This window comes from Schistocerca cancellata, chromosome 4 (genome assembly GCF_023864275.1).
Source record: "Schistocerca cancellata isolate TAMUIC-IGC-003103 chromosome 4, iqSchCanc2.1, whole genome shotgun sequence".
In the NCBI taxonomy this organism is placed as follows: Eukaryota; Metazoa; Arthropoda; class Insecta; order Orthoptera; family Acrididae; genus Schistocerca; species Schistocerca cancellata.
Window position 1 is genome coordinate 437268364 of NC_064629.1, and position 20487 is coordinate 437288850.

A 20487-nucleotide genomic window follows, 5' to 3' on the forward strand; every position below is an offset into this window, starting at 1 on the left:
AATATATGTAGAACAATATATATACATACTGTTCATTTATAATGTATTTATCTGGGAAAGACTTATTAAATAACTCAATATGAGAACTGGCATTCAATCGGGCACAAATTGAGCGCGCTTACAGAGATACAGAGATATCTCTAACTTATTTTTGATAAGCCCGTCTTCGAAATGCCACTTCATTGTATATGACTGAACAACCATTTTTTGAATGTTACATTTCTTATTTCCTTGCTTGTTAAGAAAATTCGAGAGGAATGCCGCGTTATGCAGGACACCTATGTTGTCTCACATATGGCGGAACTCCTCTCCAGTATATGACTGAATTTAGTATTAATAACGCTAGACATTTTTCTAATAGTCCAATGTCGAAATGAAAAACAAAGAAGGGAGGGGGGGCGAGGAGATTTGAAAAACATGACTTTTTCGACAAATCTAGGTGCACTGTTCTAACATACATTGAAAACCAAAGCACTTTTGTTTCATTCATATATATTAAACTCAAATTTTTTCAAGGGGCTGTCTGGCTCCATAACGGCCGTCTTTTATTTTGCTCTACACTACAACATATTCAAAGCCGAATAAAATCGAAGTTTATATCTTGCGTAGGTTTCCTTGTTAGAATAATTTCGTCACAATTTGGACTCTAGCTCCGACTGTTCAGTGTGGACTCAAGAGTATTTTACAGTGTCAGCTCTTGGAATAACTTCGTCGGTGTCGGTAAGACATACGTTTATCACAATTGTCGCTAATTCGGAGATACAACGTTTCTGGTCTATGAACACATACACTATATACAATTTCGCAGTATTACCGGATTTATTTGCAATTTATAGCGAGTTTCTAACCACTACATGGGGTCTCGAGTCATTTTAGATCTGTTAACATACAGCAAGCGTGTTTTTCACCAGTCTGCCACTTATTACGTACATTGAGTGAATAAATAGTGAATGATACTGAACTTTAAAATCGTTGTTGTGGAATATTAATCGCAACCTAACAGTTTCGTATTCTGATTTTGTGTATCAGGGAGAATTAATTTGAATTTTTCATTAATAAAGCAAAAAGTACGACCTCTATATCCTACGACATTGATACGAGCTAACGGACAATTATGTATTCATATAGTTCTTACCGTACCATCGCACCTCTTGCCCCAGAGTTCGAAAACTGTCCACAAAAGGTGAGAGAATCAAAAGTGATCAAGAGGATTGGGATGCAGAACGCAAACAGTCTACTCACAGGATGTGCAGTCTTCTAAAAATTATGATCACTTCTTCCGTTTAGCAGCCCGAAGTTACACTACTGCTTTATTCCGTTCTCCTGGCGGCGACTGCATGGATGAGAGTGGGGAAGATACTGAATGACGCTGACATTCTAAGAATAAGAATATGAAATGCTAAATTTTATTTACTGTTATACACATAGCATATGAAAGACAAGTTATTCAGGACGTTGTCAATGGTGGTCCCGGGGAAACAGGATTTTCATGGGTAGAAAATAAGTAAGCACTTAAAATAAATGTCGCAGTAATCTCTTGCCTTGTCGTTTTTAGCAATCGCATTAAATGTTTAAGAACAAACGACTGCAACCATTTAAGTCATTTGAAGTCCATCTATGCAGCTACTGAAAACTGTCTATGGTCCGACCACCGAGGTCTAAGTCCCTCACAATCCAAAGATGGCATTAAACTTCTAAAAGACATCTGCTCCATCAACTCCCACTGGAAGGAACGTTTTCATAAACTTCCGAACAGCGATACGAGTGTTGAGGAAAATAGAGTCAACGTAATTCCTCAAAGGCCAACTTAGTATCAACTCGAAAATGTTGCTTCTCTCCAGAAAGTCGAAGAGGCTATCCACCAGCCGAAGAACAAAAAAGCAGCTGATGTAGATCGGACCTCTGGAAAGTTCTGTAAAAAATGAGGTCCGAAGCTTACTCAACGTATGCACCTACTTACAGCCAAGGTATGGGATGCTGGAACTACTCCAGCTAACTCGTAAGATGCTATGGTCGTAATCATATTCAAAAAGGTGAACAAAGCCGATTGTGGCAACTACCATGGAAGATAGCTACTTCAGTATGCTGGGAAAATTTTTGCCGTAGTTCTGCCTAGCCGCCTGATGCCCCTTGCTGTAGATACCCTGCAAAACACCAATGATTTTAGACCAAACGGAGGTACAGTTGGTATGACATTTAGCGCCCGACAAAAGGAGGAGAAATAAAGAAAGGATCTTCCCCTCTGTATGGCCTTCATAGATATTATCAAGGCTTTCGACTCTGTAAATCGAGAGACTCTTTGGAGGGTCCTAGACTCAATCGGATGCACCCCAAACTGTAGACGAATACTCTACTGTTGTACGGTAACATGAGCGCCACAATCCTCGTCAATTGATGTAAACCAGAGAAGTTTTCGAAATCAAAGCAGGGAGGTGTGATCACCCCTACTTTTTCCCAGAATTTGTAGGAAATTTACTACACCTCGGTGAAGGAGAACTACCATTGTGAGTTGAAATAGTCTATAAGGCGGATGGTGGGTTTTTGAGTTTCAGTAGACTGAGAACTACGCCCGAGGAAATCACTAAGTCTGTCGCCGAACTCCAGTATGCAAATAATAATGTTGTCATGGCTAACTTAGAGGAAGCCCTTCAAGAAATTCTGAATGTTTCCAATGAGGCATAAATGAGCATCGGTCTAGATGTAGACATCAGGAAAGCAAATGTTTTGCATCAATCTTTACCAAAGACCATTTATAAAGATCCAGCTGTAACACTCAACGATGAAATCCTGCGGAATGTTGAGCACTTTCTTTACCTTGGCAGTCATCTTTCGACAAACGCGAATATTGAAGCTGAAATCCAGCACGTCATACAACGTGCTAGCGCAGATTTTGGCCATTTACGGGACTGCGTCTTCAACTCCCATGACGTCAACACTCAGACTAAACTCTTTGTCAGACCATCATTATCGTAACTCTCGTTGGTGTGTGTGAGGCCTGGATCGGATATAAAGGACATATGAAACTCGATGCCTCACGATAATACTGAAAGTGAAATGGGAAGACCAGCGTCCCAACATCAGTATCCTGGAGGAAACAAATACTGTCGGCATGGAGATCACCATTATCATCAAACACCAACTTCGATTGCCTGATCGTATTACCCACATGCCCGACGGACGTTGCCTAGCATGGACAAAACGTAGAAACAGATTAGTAGAAAATATGATTTCGGGGTTAGTCTCCTCAGCTACTCGCAAACCCATAAAGGACACTTATTCTCGTGGAAGACGAAAAAAAAAAAGAACACGTTAGCGAGTCAGTACTTACGATAAAGTGGCAAAAAATTCTGAAATAAATACACTTTTTTTGTAATTGCAAAGACGGATTTCAAATAACTTCATTATTGTAAAACAATTACGGACGCTATCATTACACAAATAAAGAATTTAATAAATTGTAACATCCATAGATCTTCACAGACTTTCCACTTACAAACCAACGCAAAGATGGCCACTCACGTAACTAGAAGTTTGAGAAGCATACATGATCAACGATATTTTACAGGCCAGTACGAATCTTTTTCGCTTATACTTAGTCCAGACCCACTTGTACAAGCATCAGTTTTTGCTTGGATCTCGTCAAGCTCTGATGACACTAAAATCCTTGTGACGCAGAAAACAAAAAATGGAAAACAGGATATGTGGTGCAAAACTGTTTAACGAAATAAAAATTATTCTCACGTTTTGTATGAAATTAGCATAGTTTTCTCAGGATTATCAAAGAAACTTATTCTATAGCACCTAAGCTCTTTGTTTAAAAAGCAGGATGCAATCGTGAGAGAAGCTGTAACACCACACGAAATTCTGGCAACATTACTTGGCTTATATACGCTTATGCGATATACAAAGATTTGCATCTATTATACAGTTCCTTTCTCTTTTCCCTCCTATCTTTTTTTTTCCTTTATTGAATTTCGATTTCCCCGAAGGGGGCGGGCTGGCAGCAGCTTAGTACGCTGATCTTCAACCTACAGAATTTTTAAAACATAAGATGATAAGACACAATAAAAGCAGGCGATAAAACGGTGATTTAAATTGTAAAACGGCGGAAAATTGTGGAAAGTTAAAACATAAAACAAAGGGTTGGCGATGCTAATAAAATACACAGATAGCAGGTAAAATAGTAGACAGACAATTAAAAAACATGGCGACAGTCTGATTTCTGTTCGCAAGAGATATAAAAACACACCCAGCGACAGTATGATTTCCGTTCGCAGCACTTCGGAAAAGACGCACAACACTGAACACTTACTTCCCATCTTTGGTCCTCAAAGAATTTTTCTTTCTGATCGTTACATCTTCGTCCGCAGTAGAGTCAGTTCATACACACTGTGTTAGACACAGATCGTATGCAATATCCCTGTTTGTCTTGTAGTGATAAGCTTTTAGTTAAATCCCCCAAAGACGAGGCTGGTCTTTGTGTTCTCGAACAAACTCTTCCATCAATTTGCGGTCGATTTCATTCAGATTGATTGTCATGACACTGCCGCGAAGACTGTCTCTCGACTGTTTTTAGTTAGTGCACGAACACCAAAGTGTTTACACACGCTCCAACATGTGCTTGTTCGTATATTTACACAATCTTGCATAACTGAAAGTTGATCACGCCTCAGACATCTACAGTTCAGATATTTTCAAAATATTGCCGCACGGCAGCTGCACCATGCTTGCACTTAATATGCAATCACGCATGCTTGCTAAGCTTGTGGTTAGGTCTGTACCCGTCTTCACTTTGGCACTTCTTATGATCAAATGTGTGGAATTATCAGCACTTGCAGATTCAAAGGACACCACAGATGCATCTCGCTCAACAGTCTTTCAAAGTACAAATTATTAAAAACGCCAGAGGAACGTGTAATGGAGTAAGTAAGCGCGCCAAAGAATTGTTAAAACAGGTAATCCTTGTCAATAACACCCTCGTCTCGTCCAGGAAACCGTTACACGTCTGGTTCGGGTTTCCGAGACGCAGCAATAACTTTCAGTATGGTTCATACGAGGTCTGTCTAAAATGTATCCGGCCTTTGATTTTCCCGCGCAAAATAGAGACGATAGCGCGGCGCCACTATATATGTAAAGAGAGAGACCTATACGTGCATGCGTGAATTTTGTCCCCGCCTTCCAGCCCTTTCAGCGCGTCAGTCGCTGCCTGTCGGTCGCTGAGTGAGGTGCTACACAACGTGTTCGTCGGATTACAGATTCTCTCATAATGACTGAACGTGCTGAGCAAAGATACTGCATCAAATTTTGCCAAAAGCTTGGTGATTCTCAACAAACAATTCGTATGATTCAGCAGGTTTTTGGAGAAGATGCGATGGGTGTAACACAAATTAAGGAGTGGTTCAACCGATTCAAAAATGGCCGCACACCAGCGGAGAGTGACCAGCGTTCTGGCAGGCCCCAAACTGCTCGGATTGCAGGTGTTGTTGAGAGGGTGATGGCAGTTCGTCGTTTGACCGTGCGCGAGATTGCCTAAGAGTTTGGAGTGAACAAAGATGCTGCACATGCAATTTTGCGTGTGACTTGAACATGCACCGATTGGCTGCGAAATTCCTGCCCAAGTTGCTGTCGCCGGAACAAAAAGACCCCCGTTTTGACGTTGTACAGGACCTTATGGACACCACCAACACTAATCCTGGCTTTCTGAACACCGTGATAACTGGAGGTGGGTCATGGGTGTACAGGTACGACCCAGAAACTAAAAGACAGTCGTCGCAATGGAAGCATCCCGAGTCTACAAGGCCGGAGAAAGCGCGCCAGGTGAGAAGCAAAATCCAGGTGATGCTGACTGTCTTCTTTGATGTCCGTGGAATTTTGCATCACGAATACGCGCCAGAAGGACAAACAGTGACAAAGGAGTACTATCAAGATGTTCTCCGGCGACTCCGTGACGCAGTTCGGCGCAAAAGACCAGACATGTGCACGGCGAAAAACTGGCAACTGCATCACGACAACGCCCCCTCACATTCATCCCACTTGATCCAAAATTTCTTGGCCAAACACGGAATTACAGCCGTTCGCCAACCTCCCTACTCTCCAAACATGGCTCCCTGCGACTTCTGGTTGTTTCCAAAGCTGAAGACGCCATTGAAAGGATCACGTTTTGAGAGTAGAGGAGAGATTATGCGGAACACGACGAAGAAGCTGAACACCATTCCAAAAGAAGACTTCCAGAGGTGTTTCCGGCAGTGGAAGAATTGGTGGGCTAATTGTATGCAAGCACAAAGGGCCTACTTTGCAGGGGGGTTAGGGTCCCAACCACGTCAGGTATTCGAAATATTTTTTCTGGCCAAAGGTCGGATACTTTTTAGAAAGGCATCGTATACTTCCCTACAAATATGCACATCTAATTCGTCGTTGTCCTTTCAAATACATGTTCCATAAATAGGGCCGGGTTTAGGCCCAAGCTACGCAAGCCGCCGCTTGGGGCGCCAAGCTGAGAGGGATGCCAGAGGCGCCACAACGTAGATTTCTGTACAGTACATATCACACTTCGTAACGCACGCTTGGGCGCCCCTGGAGCCCAAATGCTACATTTGTATATTGTGCATATCGCAATTAGCAACGAAAATTGACACGGGTGAGAAAGTACGGGGGAAAAGGAGGGAGAGGGGGTGCCAACTGATAAGTTGGTTGTGTGGGGAAAATGTTCTCGAACTGTCTCTGTCCATAAAGACCATATTTAACTTATATTCCCTCCGGTACAGTATAATTCCAAGCCAACATTTCTATTGACGAAAGGAGTAATTTACTGGTTACTGGTACTGTTACTTGCGCACAGAATGTATTAACGTAGAACATGTGCAACTTACTGACAAGTACGATAGGTGTCCTTCACTGAAAAAAATCAGATTGTTTCGTCTTCGAAGAGTAACCAACGAAAGATCACAGTGCTCGAAAAAGTATAAAGAATGCCTGTATTTTTTGAGTACAGTGACAAAATAAAACTGAAGTAATTATCATCAGAAAAGGGTGCATTCGAAGAATTCTGTAGCACTACAAAGTGCAGTTCGGCGCGTTCACTCGCCTCGTGCAGCACCCATACTCAAGCTTGGCGCGCTCCCTCTGCGCGTGGTGACATCTGGCGGCAGACTCCGGTACTACTAGCAGGCTTCTTCGATCGGCCAAATTTCGCTGCAGTAAACTTGGTGGCCCGAGATATATACGGGTGACGATCATAGCGCTCCGTGAGCATGCCTGAAACGTTCGGTGCTGTTGAGTCTCAGTGAAACACAGTACCTCGGTGGTCTCTCATCCAACAGGACCCTCTACATTTTTTTGTAAAAGACATGTTTTCCGGACTTACGAATCAAGTGAGTAGCTGGATGGGGGGAACGGCAAAGAAAGATGGTGATCCCCAGAAGAGCGAAGAAGAGAATTTGTCGCCTCATGCTGTGGAGAATGACGTGATAAGCAACACTGAAGCTGAAAATAAAAAAGACAGGTATGACTTTTATGTATTTAGGAGATTATGTTAAGCTATTTCTGTGCTCGATTTAACTAATTCATTCACGATTTATCTCAGTATCAAGATGTGAAGTTGTAACATTTGCTGTATATGCTCAGCAGAATGTCCTTATAGTATTGACATTCGAAGGTAATGTGTGTGTCGTATCGAGCATTTGTTAATACGTCTTCTCGCACACTATCTTTGAGGTTAAGTGCCGCGTATGACATTCATTCACGTATCATCAGGTGGGTAGTGGTGGGGCAACATCGTTTTGTCATTGCGATATTTAGTCTAAATATGTGAAAATGTTTTAACTCTCCTCTGCGTCGTACTTTGCAGTGGAAACACTTTAAACTGAGTTTAGAAATACATAAGTCACAAATGTTTAATTGTTTGTACAAGCATCAAGTACGAAGTTTTAGATATTTGTGGAAGCATCAAGTTCATGTCAAATGTTATGTCAGTGATTTCTAATCACAGTTGTTTCGCAGTTCTTTATTCGAAAACTTTATTATGCACTTCTCGCTACTGCTGTCACGTCAGTTTTTCTTTTGTAACAATGTGTAGTGTATTCTTTTGATATAGCTGTTTACATCCGGTTGTTACAGATCACTTCTAATCAAGTACTGTAGGGTTTGTTAGTTTTGTTGTAATACTGCGTTTCAGATCCGCGTTTAAACAAAGATGTATGTACTTAGTGAGGAAGTAACAAAATACATTTCTTGTTAAGTGAATTATAGGTGTCACTCATGGAAAAAAGTAGCTTGTTATCAGATATTCATGCTTTTTAAAATCACTTAAAACGTTTCACATTATAGCAAGTGTAGTTCATGGCACGCACAAATAACAAACTTTCTGCTGTGATATTATATGACAAGTGTTCACAGCAGCGTAGTGTGTAAACTGCGTTTATAGCAATGTGACCATCAGAGAGCATATGCAAAGATAGATGTACTGTATTAAAAGTAGCTTGGCGTTAATAAAGGTTCAGAAAGTCGCTGTTGCATGTAGTACATAAATTTGCACTGCATTTCCAACAAAGTTATTTCTCATTGCGTATTAGTCAGTTATTAACATACTGAATGCAGAGTAGAAAATTATTTAACTGTTACATTATTCTGTGAGAGGGAAAAGTGACTTTGGTTGATGTCACTTGTATGTCCCACTTAGTGATAACACAGATTGAATATTAATTAAAACGAAGAATCACAATGGTATTTTCTGTCAGCTGGCTTTTCTGAAGATGTGACATGTAATTCCGTATTTAGAACTGTCACAGAGTAGTGTTAAATAGTAAGCTGAGAAGTGTAAAATAAGCTTGTTGAGTTTGAGTACAATTTTCTTTCAGGCCACCTTGCCTTGCATGGTTTTCGCATTTATGATAAAGTGAAGAATACATATGTAGGAATGCAGATAAATTCTAAAAGTTTAGGCTTTCGAATTTTGTTGTATGTTGCCATTCATGAAATGAAATGGTCTCACCATATACTTTCATTCTTTTGCTGCTGTTTCAGAAATGTTCGAGAAACTCGTATAAATTTCGCTCCCCTCTTTTGTAGCTAAGTAACTATTGTCACAAAACTGCCCTAGAAACAATGTCGTGCAACATATTTGAATCAAGTAAGTAGTGATGTGCGGACATTCCTGTGCGTGTTGTTCTCTAAAGCTCAGATCTTGTAAATAATGAGACGGAACTAGAGGTCTGAGCACACTACCTCTGAGTTTCAACGCCATAAAGTTTCCTACACATGAATCGCAACAGTGAGTTATCTCTTTCAGTACTATCCTAAACCTTCCACAACATTAAAAAAAATCACTGAGATTGGCGTCCTTTACATAATGCCAAATAAAATTACATACCTTTTTCCGTCATGCAAGATGCACATTATAACGTAAGTTGGAATGAAGCGACGTTAGTCTCGATCAGCTTTTGCAGAATCACATGAGGTGAATCAGTGGCCAGTGATTCGTTATCATTTTTCTACTGAACATCTCCTGTGCGATTCATGAGCGCGACGTCGACGAAATGTTAAGTTCTGATCGTCTTCTCCCCCGCCTCCCGCTCCCTCCGCACGAGTGGTACTCTCCTTTCTAATGATCACGTTGTACAAGCTTGAGGACTGGGAGTTACGAACAACGAAATTCAATTGATAATGATTTCGCTGCTGAATTCGGTGTCACGATCTTGTCACATACGAGGTGTAATCAAAAAGTAACGGGAATTTTTTTTTCTTAAAGAATCTCTATTTATTCATCAACATTGGTCTCCAGAGTAATCCCCCTCAGATATAATACGTACACCAGCGCGCTTTGCAATCTTCGAAGAACTTATGGAACTCACGTTTCGTCGTTTGTCCAGCACCTTCAGCGATTCTGTTTTTCTCATCAGTGATGGCAAAACGTCCTTTCATGGATCTCTTCAGTTTCGGCAATAGAAGGAAGTCGCAGGGGGCCATGTCCGGTGAATACGATGGCCGAGACAATAGAACTTTGTTTTTTTACCAAGAAATCACGAACTAGCATTGAGATGTAAGCGGGACCATTATCGTGATGCAATTTCCACGAATAGTTTTGCCACAATTCTCGACGTCGTCTTCGGATTGCTTCACGCAAACGGCGCATGGCTTCGAGGTATCTTGTTCACTGCTCGACCATAAGGGAGGAACTCAAGATTATCCCGTTGCAATCGAAGAAAACGGAAGAACCTTCACATGTGATCGAATTTGTCTACTTTTTATTCGGTTTTGGCTCTGCAGGCAGTTTTCATTAGGACGATTGGGCCTTTGTCTCGATGTCATACACTTACGCCAATGTTTCGTTACCAGTTACAACCTCATTTTAAGGTTCGTTGTCGACGTAGGTTTTGGTCAAAATTCAACAATTTTGGAAAAGTTTGCTGCCACACGTTTCGTGCCAAAAACACCCGAAAAAAATTATTTGGCATGAGCCAAAGAATATGCCGACATCAGCAGCAACCCCTCTGATGGTGATTCGGCGATTTTCCAGAACCATTTTCTTTACTTCTTGCAAACTGTCACCAGTATTTCATGTGCTATGGCGGTCGTCGTCTTTAGTGTCTTCTCGACCCCTCTTTGATACATTTATACGATTCGCAAACTCATATCTTAATCATAGTAGATTCGCCAAAAGCGACAGTCAACATTTGGAATGCGGTGTTGGACTTTCCATTTTTTAAGCAAAATTTAATGCAAGTAATTTGATCCATCGTTTCCGAAAGGAAAAGCTCGCGAAGATGTCGAAAATTCCACTTTCCTGACGTAACTAACAGGAATATTTTCTACCGAAGAAATTTCTGAGTAAAAAAAAAAAAATTATAACGGCAAACAATAGGTAGAAGAGACCTCGACAGTTGAGTTAGAAACGAACAGTCAGTGTATGGTAAAATAATCTTTCGGGAAATAGTAATGCATTCGTATAGACCCGATAGCAGACAAAAAAATCGCAGCACACCGTATCTAATGCTAATCTACAAGAATGTTTGAAATTAACACGAGGCACGTATGAAGAGACTTGACAGTTCACTATCGCTTGTCCTTTCAATGGACATTCGTGAAAACTGGAGCCCTTCCAAACTCAATTAGCGCACGTCTGCTGCTTTGAAAGATCTGCGTTAAAGCACTACATCAAGCCAAACGTAATACCGAGTTCGAACGCAATTATTGTTGAGAAAATATTTCTTGGTTCTTTGTGGTCCAGCAATCAGTTGGTGTCATTGCTTTTATATCGTTTCTCATATGCGGTTGTTATTGACGCCGGGTGGATTGCACACTTACGTAATATATACATAATTCATATTTGTAAGAACGTGGTGAATATTATTATAATCGAAGCTGTGTTATGAATTTCTGTCTTCGGATATATGCCCCATTTTGAGCCCTTCTGACATCTCTCTAAAACTCCCAATTCCTTCTTAATCCATTCTGAATTCTTCAGGGAACTGTTACTTGATCTTTTCGTAATTTGGTCACTGTGTAAAGGCATCAGCGACTGAATGCAAAACCAAAGCAGGTTTTTGCTATTTTCCGTATGCGATTCGTTCCTCGAGCAAAATGATGCAGAGTAAACATTTCACACATACATTCCGGATATCTCTTCAAAATGGCTCTGAGCACTATGGGACTCAACTGCTGTGGTCATAAGTCCCCTAGAACTTAGAACTACTTAAACCTAACTAACCTAAGGACATCACATACATCCATGCCCGAGGCAGGATTCGAACCTGCGACCGTAGCGGCCGTGCGGTGCCAGACTGTAGCGCCTTTAACCGCTCGGCCACTTCGGCCGGCCGGGTATCCCTGGTTGAGTTTTGTTTTATAGTTCGTTGAGTATTTCCAACTTTTATAGTTTCATCACTGTATTCCAAATTGACGAGAATGTACGTAGTCAGAGCTAATTTGTGTACCGCTGAGTTAGGTTTCATCTTTCGAAAGTGCTTAACAGCCACGCAGGACATCTACATGAAAGAAACAACTGTACCATTCTATTCTCCTAGCTTAAAAATGTTACTTTTCCCTTTTCTCTCTATTATGCTATGAATTACAAACATGATGATTGTGAATACTTACCAAAGTCTTGTTCCAGACCATGGTTACAACTGAAACATGTGGCTAGTGAACATCGAAATATTTCACGTAATGTATACAATAATTGACGTTACGAAGACCACTTGTACTCAGTCTCTGCGATACGACAGAACAGCTTTGTCACTAATTTGCACACAAAATATTTAAGACAACACTGAAGACAAAACATATTGAAGCTGGGACTTTGGTCGCAATGACTGAAAATAGTTGGATGAAAACTCATTACTTGGCAGAACTCGTCACGTTTCTGCCGAGACTGGACGCCTGAGCCGAGACACAAATAAGTGAGACATTGCACTGAATCGATTATACTGTCACCCCGTCGACTGAATGGTAATTCCCATCACGGCAGATTCATGAATGAAAATTGGCTTTCACGGAGTGACGTCTATGTGACGTAAGTACTAAATTTTCGCCCTCTTTTCCGTCCCGACATCCTCTCCCCCCTTGGTACTACTCAATTCAGAACATCGCTCAGAGCTCACAGCGGTCTAACCTTCTCAGAGTTCGGGTGTCATCCATATTGTAATCATGTTTCGATAAGCTGGAAACTTATCGTGCGGTAGACGACATTTTTTTTATATGACATGTAAGTATTAATTTCTTCCACTGTCCAAGTTAATTGTGCCCTCCTTCCCTCCCCACCCCCACCTCCCTCTACGTATCCCTTCACCATCCCTTCGCAACTCTCTCTAGCAATGTCGCTACTAGCTATACGTCTTTCGTGACAAATATGTTGATAGTTGCATTCTGAACGGTGCTGTTTCCTCTATTGCATTTAATTTCAGCACTGTGTAAGGTTGTGCGTGTCACTCGGTTCCCTTAGCGCTTGTTGTAACTGTCAAGCGTTTCTTTGTTGTAACTGCTAAGTGTTTCATATAATGTGTTGCATCTTGATTTGTGGAATTGGGGGGTGGGGGGGGGGGAGCTAGTACTAACATTTGCTTAAAGACAGCATTCACCCTAAAAGGAGCCCCCTGAACAGTTGGGTCAGGGGGCAGGGACACAGTCTGCCGTCTGAAACCATTGTAGGAACACGGAACGCATTTTGACATCAAGTAGACTTGGTACTTTGCAGTCACGGTTAAACAGACGAACTTTGCAGCCAAGTGTTACCAACTCGCATTCCATAGAAGCATAGCGACATCAAGTTCATTCACGTTACTGTTACAGTATTCCTTGCACCAGGGTGGTTAATAGGTGTGTGTGTGGGGGGGGGGGGGGAGGGGTCAGGGGTCGTGTTCTGCAGTTGTAGTAGACGCCGGAAAGGAAAATCCGGGTACTGTCATTCGTAAGTTCTGATCTGTAAAAATTAAGAGCGAATAAAGCTGTACCCAGACTTCAGTAGTGGTCCTTGATTACAGCTGTTCCGCTAAATAATAAAAAAAACATGTTGCTTTTCCCTTGACACGCAATAAAGTATTTGAGTGTAGCAACTCCCAGAAATATAGTGTTGTCAGAAAGAGAGGGGCCATTCTCTCGTTTTTTCTAAGGTCAGAAACATTTCTTCATTTCGTGTACCGGCAATGAATTGCTTACACAGAGAACGCAGAAGCCTTTCTTATAATGACAGCAGCTGGGCTACGCACTGAAGATCAAAAAGTGGCGGTGAAAATTAAGGGACATCGCCCCCTCTGGCAATTGGACTAGAATAGTAGTGCTGCTGGTTTAACCCAGGACTGTAAATGAATCTTCATTGATTATTTCAGCGTTGTAACATAAATCAGGTATGTCCGTAGGTATCACTCTCTGCCGTGCCGTAAGATCGCTGGATACAAAAAGAGACGAAGTCTTCCTTAGTGTTGTTCTCGAATTATGGAGTGCGGATGGACAAAAAAAAAAAAAAAAAACTTGTTTTCGGCAGTGCACTTGCGCAATTGGTACACTCGCCAATGTCCGTTCGCCGTAACGGGTTTGGCTCACTCGTTAGCCAAAAAACTGGTTCATTATTTTCAGCCAGTTTCTAATGTACACGTCGCTTTCTTAAAAACAAACACAACTCATTCAAGCGCTACCCTTTTGTGTGTTTGATGGCAGCTGTCGATATTCTTTCAAACAGCTGCCTCCGCTGTAACTCTCGTGCAAGAACGTGTTTCGATTATAGCATTATTGTTACCGAAACTGTTGTCACGCACGTCTCATTCTTTGTATCTCTTTTTGTCGCAGCATACATACTACGTATGGAGTACGTTGCTTTGCACAGCTCTGCAACGCAACACCGTCTTTGGACCGTGTTCTTAGTGGTAGTTCATATGATTTTTAAATTGTTGTTGCATATTATTTTTGACCCGGGGCTTTACTGGCCGTAAATGGCAGTTTGAGTACAAATTTCTCATGCACAGACTATCTTTCTAAAATTTCTATCACAAAAATTATCTTTTTGTTTCAAAACTGTATAAAGATGTTAGCACATTTAGCTATAGATGTCCCCTCAGGGATCAACTTCAGTAACTCTTCTCCCGTAAGTTCTGTATTTTTTTTTTTTCAAAGATACAATGACACATTTAGTCACTGTCAAATTTTAAGACAATTTGCTGTATCAAAGAGACATTTTAGACGATTCGGAAAGACTATGTATGGCTCAAAACGTAGTTCCCACTCACGGATGTCGTAACTATAATTGTATGAAAATGCAGGGAATACTGATCTGTTTTTTGTCATTTTGCTTAAATCTTTAATTCAGGAGAAATTGAAGACACCACTGTTTCGGCACGTGGCCTGCCGTTCACCACTTCTACGCAGGTCGAGCGCATAAATCCGTGTCGGCCAATCGCAGGACGGCTCCCACGTCACGTTGCGCCCCTCTCCCTCCCCCCTGCCAACCCTCTCTCCCCACTACCAGCACTTCCCCCACCATTTCCACTTCCAGAAAATCGGCACCCACTTCCTTCCCCTCATATGGCGCTTATTTCCGAGCAAACACACAGTTCCCGCCCGGAGCTTGGACTGCAAACATCGCGTGCGGCGCTCGGGCAAGAGAATGTTTGGCACGTAAGTTAGCATCTCCCACACGAAGACGAGTTGTCTCTCATCGTGTGTGGCCCTCAGTCTTCGTTCTCTTCGCTTTGTCTGTCCAGTAGCTAGAGTGTTAAGTTTCGTCACGTTGTTTGAATTTCTGTTAGTTGTTAGTATCCTATACGACTTTTATTCGGATAGCGTTATAACATCCGAAAACGATGATACACTATCATTGTGATAGCTTTGTTGGCGCCTTATAGAATGAGAGAGATGGTGTGAAGATTAAACACAGTAAGTTGTGTCAGCCTCATTTACGGTCCACGTGTTTTCGCTAAATCACCCCATACTGTTTGAGCAATGCCGCAATTCAGATGACATGTACAATGACCTCAATGTAGACAAAATATTCTACCGTAATATAGAAAAGTGCATTTACAAGGGAAAACGAGTGTGGCTGACAAACTAATTTGCAACCCCTAGTATCGACGTGCATTTATTTTTTATGTTATTGTTGGAAAGTATTGGGAATCATTATATAGCATTATGTAAACCGATTTCTGAAACAATTTTTAGATCGTGAGCCTTTTACAGAACACTTAAATTTTTTAGTTAAGAAGAACGACCACATCTCAGGATGACAGCACAATAGCCCCGAGAGTGGTTGTTTGAACCGTAATTTTAAATGCTTGTTGTTACAATTAGCAGACGCTGAATGAGACAATTTCTATTTTAAAGAAATGCCTCACTTAATGGCGTTTAAGGTGTATTCGACGTAGAGGTCATTATAATACGTGTACCTAATGAACTGCAAAGCCAGAAGGAAACGACTGGACGTGGCTGAATTATAGACCCACAAGCTTGCGAGGAAATTCCAAATCGGGCAACTAACGCTTCAATTACTACTTAGCAATTAAATTAGAACGACGCGTATCAGCAGCACGCTGCTTACTTATTTCCTTACATTAATGCTTCACATTATACATCATCGTTTATCGTAGTTCTGGTTGTATTGTTTGAGACGTTGTATTCTAAAAGACATTAAATCACACGCGGCGCTCTTCCAGGAGCCGTATTTCAAGCTTTCGCGAGTCCATAAGATAGGTGTGATAGCGAAACAGCACGTCGTAATTTAATTAATAAACACAGACTGAAACGAGAAGCTGTAGGCAGTTCATTGTAAGTTATTGTACAGAAAGTTCCAGCCTCACACTGTAAGAAAGATTTTTGGATGCGATGTTTATTTCTTCGCATTTCGCACACTATACCAAAAATGAAGAAAACAATCCAGAATGTGTGTCCTCAATGCCTCCTAAAACTTGCACAACCGATTGAAAATTTGCTCATACTGCAGCATTTACTTATTCGCTGATTACCAACAATAATGAACAGCATTTTTTTTGAACGATTCTCTTCCAGGCGACCCCTTTGGGAAGCAACAAGTGCTACGCAAGCGATTCGTCAGAACGGAAAGTCTTTCCATGATGGCAGTGGAGAGCGTAGATTGCAAGAGATACACATGCAAGAGCTTTTGACAGTAAATCTCCCTGATTGTGTGAAGCATACATTTTTCTCTGCAGTAGCTGGACGGCAGGACTTATTCATGGTCCACCGAAGAGAATCAGTAGTTTGAAGAGTGCCTTACGGAAGTTATGGAAAGCCAAAGCACTCCGAACCGAAATCGGGCGGAGTCAGCTTTTCTTGGAAAACTGAGATCAGCACAATACGTCCAGAAAAAAAACTTAGCAAAAGCAGTAATTGAAATTCTTATGATTCGCACTGCTTTTCTTTTCTGCAGCGTACTTCTGCTTATCATGTGTTGTGTGTACGGTATCTTGGATTCTTTTAATGGGGAAGTGACAGCTGATGTAGCAGGCACCTTAGTTCTCTTTAATGTGGCAGTTAGAATATTAACAGCCGACTCCTCATTACGTCGACAAACTTTCTTCGTAAACTCAACACCCTTTGTGAACTTACTAACTGATATTTGTTTCCTTTAATGTTATTTCCCTCTTGTGGTAGTACGTCGTTCCGAGTAATCGTCTCTCCATTAATGGGCGATTATTTTTATTCTGCGACCGAGCTAATTCCCTTCAGCTAATTATAGACAGAGTGGCTTACGTAAGTATAAACGACAGTGTAGAACCATACCAAAGTTTAGAATTAGAAATGTTAACATCGTAATGCTAATATTTTCAGGAGAAGACAGTGAACAACGATAGTCAATTGGTAAGATGGAAATTATAAAATGGTTTTATGTAAATCTACAAATTATTTTCAGTGTGAAGTATGTATTCGGTTTTGTAATACGGCGTGAGTCATATCCACCAAATAATCTTTCGTATTATTTGTTGTTGAAGAAATTGTTAGAGTTGCAATGGACGAATTTTATATTGCTAGCAGAACAACAAAAAATTCTTTTGTTGTTGTCAATAAATCATATCTACGTAATTTTTTTATCACACGTAGTTAAATTCGTTTCTCTTTACACACCTCAGCTCTTGGCACACCGCAGCTCTTGGATAACTAATGCTGTGTTTCTTATTGTTTCCATAGACATACCGACAAAATTGTTAAATGTGTCACTTTTGTTTTTGTGTTACTTCTTTTCCACGACAGTGCTTACACACAACGTAGAAACACATTTTGATGATACTTATGTTTCAGTAATTCGAATGAAAAGGACAACAAAGACATTGGAACCAAAATAATTAATCGAAAGTACATTGTGCGAAGACGGGAGATTATTTTCAAATGTCAGAGGCTGCTAACTTCATCGGTGAGTGTCCTGACCAAAAAAAAAAAGTCACTTCAGCCTCACAAGTAGGTGCTAGTTACTTCCAGAACATTGAATTATGTGACCAATCTTTAGCTAATCATCCACCCACCACTCGAATACACTGATTCGCAGCAGAATGTTTCGTTAACTTCTAAAGCTAAATATTAAGGATGATTCAGCTAATTTGTGTTCATATCGGGTACTTTCTGAACTGTTACAAATACCGCAGTTGTTTTCACGCAGATGAATTGTGAGAAAGTCCTCACTAACAGACGTAAAATCCCTTCACAGCTTTATTACAAGAATCGGTATCAGCTTCGCTTTTTCAAATGGAACTACAGTAATTTCGGCTGTTAGTTCTTAGTTCCAACGGAGAAGACTTCGACGGTGTTCCACTCTTCAGAATCGGATTACTATCTACGAAAGAGAATGCAAGGAAACTGAAATAACTTACTGGCAATCAATGCAACCGCACGAAGTAGCACCTGTGAAGTGTACAATAATTATGAGTCAAATCCTGGCGTAGGATCTATCAAAAATTGGTATTGAAAACTGTTAAGACTACTCAAAATGGAGTCCTGGCACAATTCCTATTTGATTTTGCGTTTCAAGGACGTAGTCAATTTCCTAGCACATATTTATGTAGAATCTGTCGCACAGCAAATATTCCCGCGTGACTTGAAACCCCTCTTCACTAAAGGGTAAAAGAATGGATGCACAGAAGTACGGACCAGTATAGCTAACATTCACCTATTGGAGCATTCGAAATCGTATTTTTTGGTAATGAATCGGGTTTCGAGCAGCATGATCATTAGTCGCATCGAGAGTGGTTTTTAGCACGACATTCTGGCGTTACTGAAGGGAAATAAGTTTCTGTCTAAAGACCAGCACAGATTCGGGGAAAAGCAGTTGTGTGAGAGAGAGCTTCCCTTATGACGCACGATAACCAGCAAACAGCAGGGGATAATGAACACGTAGACAGATTAGATTTCCGAAAGGCGTTAGACACTGTGAGACACACACACACACACACACACACACACACACACACACACACACACACACACGAACGATTATTTAGACAGATTAGATTTCCGAAAGGCGTTAGACACTGTGAGACACACACACACACACACACACACACACACACACACACACACACACACACACACACGAACGATTATTTAAAATGTTCTAGACACTTCAGAGTTACGGTAAACGTTGTTTTTTCTGTAGGTACTACATGATTATTTGTATGTAAACAGCAACTAAAAACGTTTTTTGTGCCCTATTCAATCTATGAACCGCTAGTAACACGAGACACATCCAGACGACTCACCTAAAGTGCCTGCGTCGATGTCACTAACAGCTGCGTGATAGGCACTCATACCTCAGCTATGTTGTGGGGAAGAGGTGGTGTGAGAAGACAGAGTCTTTGGTATATCCCCACAGGCGACAATCTCACGGTGTCAGGTCCGGACAACGTGAGATGTCTTGCCGGCAACCGAAGATTGCCAACTGATGCACGACCGATCCGTCACCGTAAAACTCAGTATCCAAGAACTCGTAAACATCGTTCAGGAAGTGCAGTGAAGCCCCATCCCGAACTATCACTGACGCCTTGCAGTTGCGGCATGAAGTGCTAAAAATGCCTTTTCCGTTGGTCTGGCAGTCATGTTGCTGGAGATGACTGTAAAATAAGAAAAAAATTAAAAAAAACCTTCCTGATTTGGTCTTTCCATACATATGATACTAGCTCGCCCCGTGGTGCCGCCTGCAGTTCCACAGTTGTTAAAAGAATTCCCAGGTACGTATATATTTCTGTCTTCTATTAGTCCACCTCGTCCTCTTCTCTCTCTCTCTCTCTCTCTCTCTCTCTCTCTCTCTCTCTTGCCTCTGTCCATTTCATCCTCACCCCTCTCTTTGTCCGTCTCCTCCTCTCTCCACGTTATCACGCCCATCCGAATAGGATGCTAGGTGTTCTCACCCCACAGTAATTCTTTCCAGACTGTAACTAAAGTGTGTACCAAATTTACTTGAAATCGTTCAAAGCGTTTAAGTTGAGCCTATTAACCGTGGCTTTGCCCGCGTACGCCCATGGCAAATATATTTCAGATATATTTAACATATTTCACACGTGTTTGTACACTATTTCGCCTGTACCTCTAGTGAATTTCGCTCTTCAGTTTCTTTTTCACGCAGCAAAATGTTTATCACGTCGTCTCTACTGAACGATGAGTAAAAAAAAATAATAATAAAAAATAAAAAAAAAGTTCAAATGGCTCTGAGCACTATGGGAGTCAACTTCTGAGGTCATCAGTCCCCTAGAACTTAGAACTATTTAAACCTAACTAACCTACGGGCATCACACACATCCATACCCGAGGCAGGACTCGAACCTGCGACGTAGCGGTCGCGCGGTTCGACTGTAGCGCCTAGAACCGCTCGGCCACCCCGGCCGGCAACGATGAGTCGTACACTGATAATTTTTCAGGTGCATTCAGCGGTTTATGTGGCTACTGTCTGCGAAATGTGTTGCGAATAAAGATAGCAAAGCAGCAATAAATTTAAACCTTATAGTTGATGCGTCAGTTAGGCATTTCATTGTCTGTAACACCTCTTGTGAAGTGTGTCGTACGATG

The 20487-nt window shown here is 41.3% G+C and overlaps 1 protein-coding gene across 5 annotated transcripts in view; it reads left to right on the forward strand.

The window, feature by feature from the left end:
* Nucleotides 1-7166: 7166 nt before the first annotated feature.
* Nucleotides 7167-20487, forward strand: part of LOC126183206 (synapse-associated protein 1) — a 308327-nt gene continuing 295006 nt past the window's right edge. For 4 of the 5 annotated variants that reach the window (XM_049924981.1, XM_049924982.1, XM_049924985.1 and 1 more), the window contains exon 1: nucleotides 7167-7501. In XM_049924981.1, the coding sequence (XP_049780938.1) occupies nucleotides 7347-7501 (155 nt within the window). In that variant the 5' untranslated portion in view covers nucleotides 7167-7346. Of the gene's footprint in view, nucleotides 7502-14991; nucleotides 15103-20487 lie in introns of those variants that run through there. The other variant, XM_049924984.1, reaches the window with a different exon arrangement.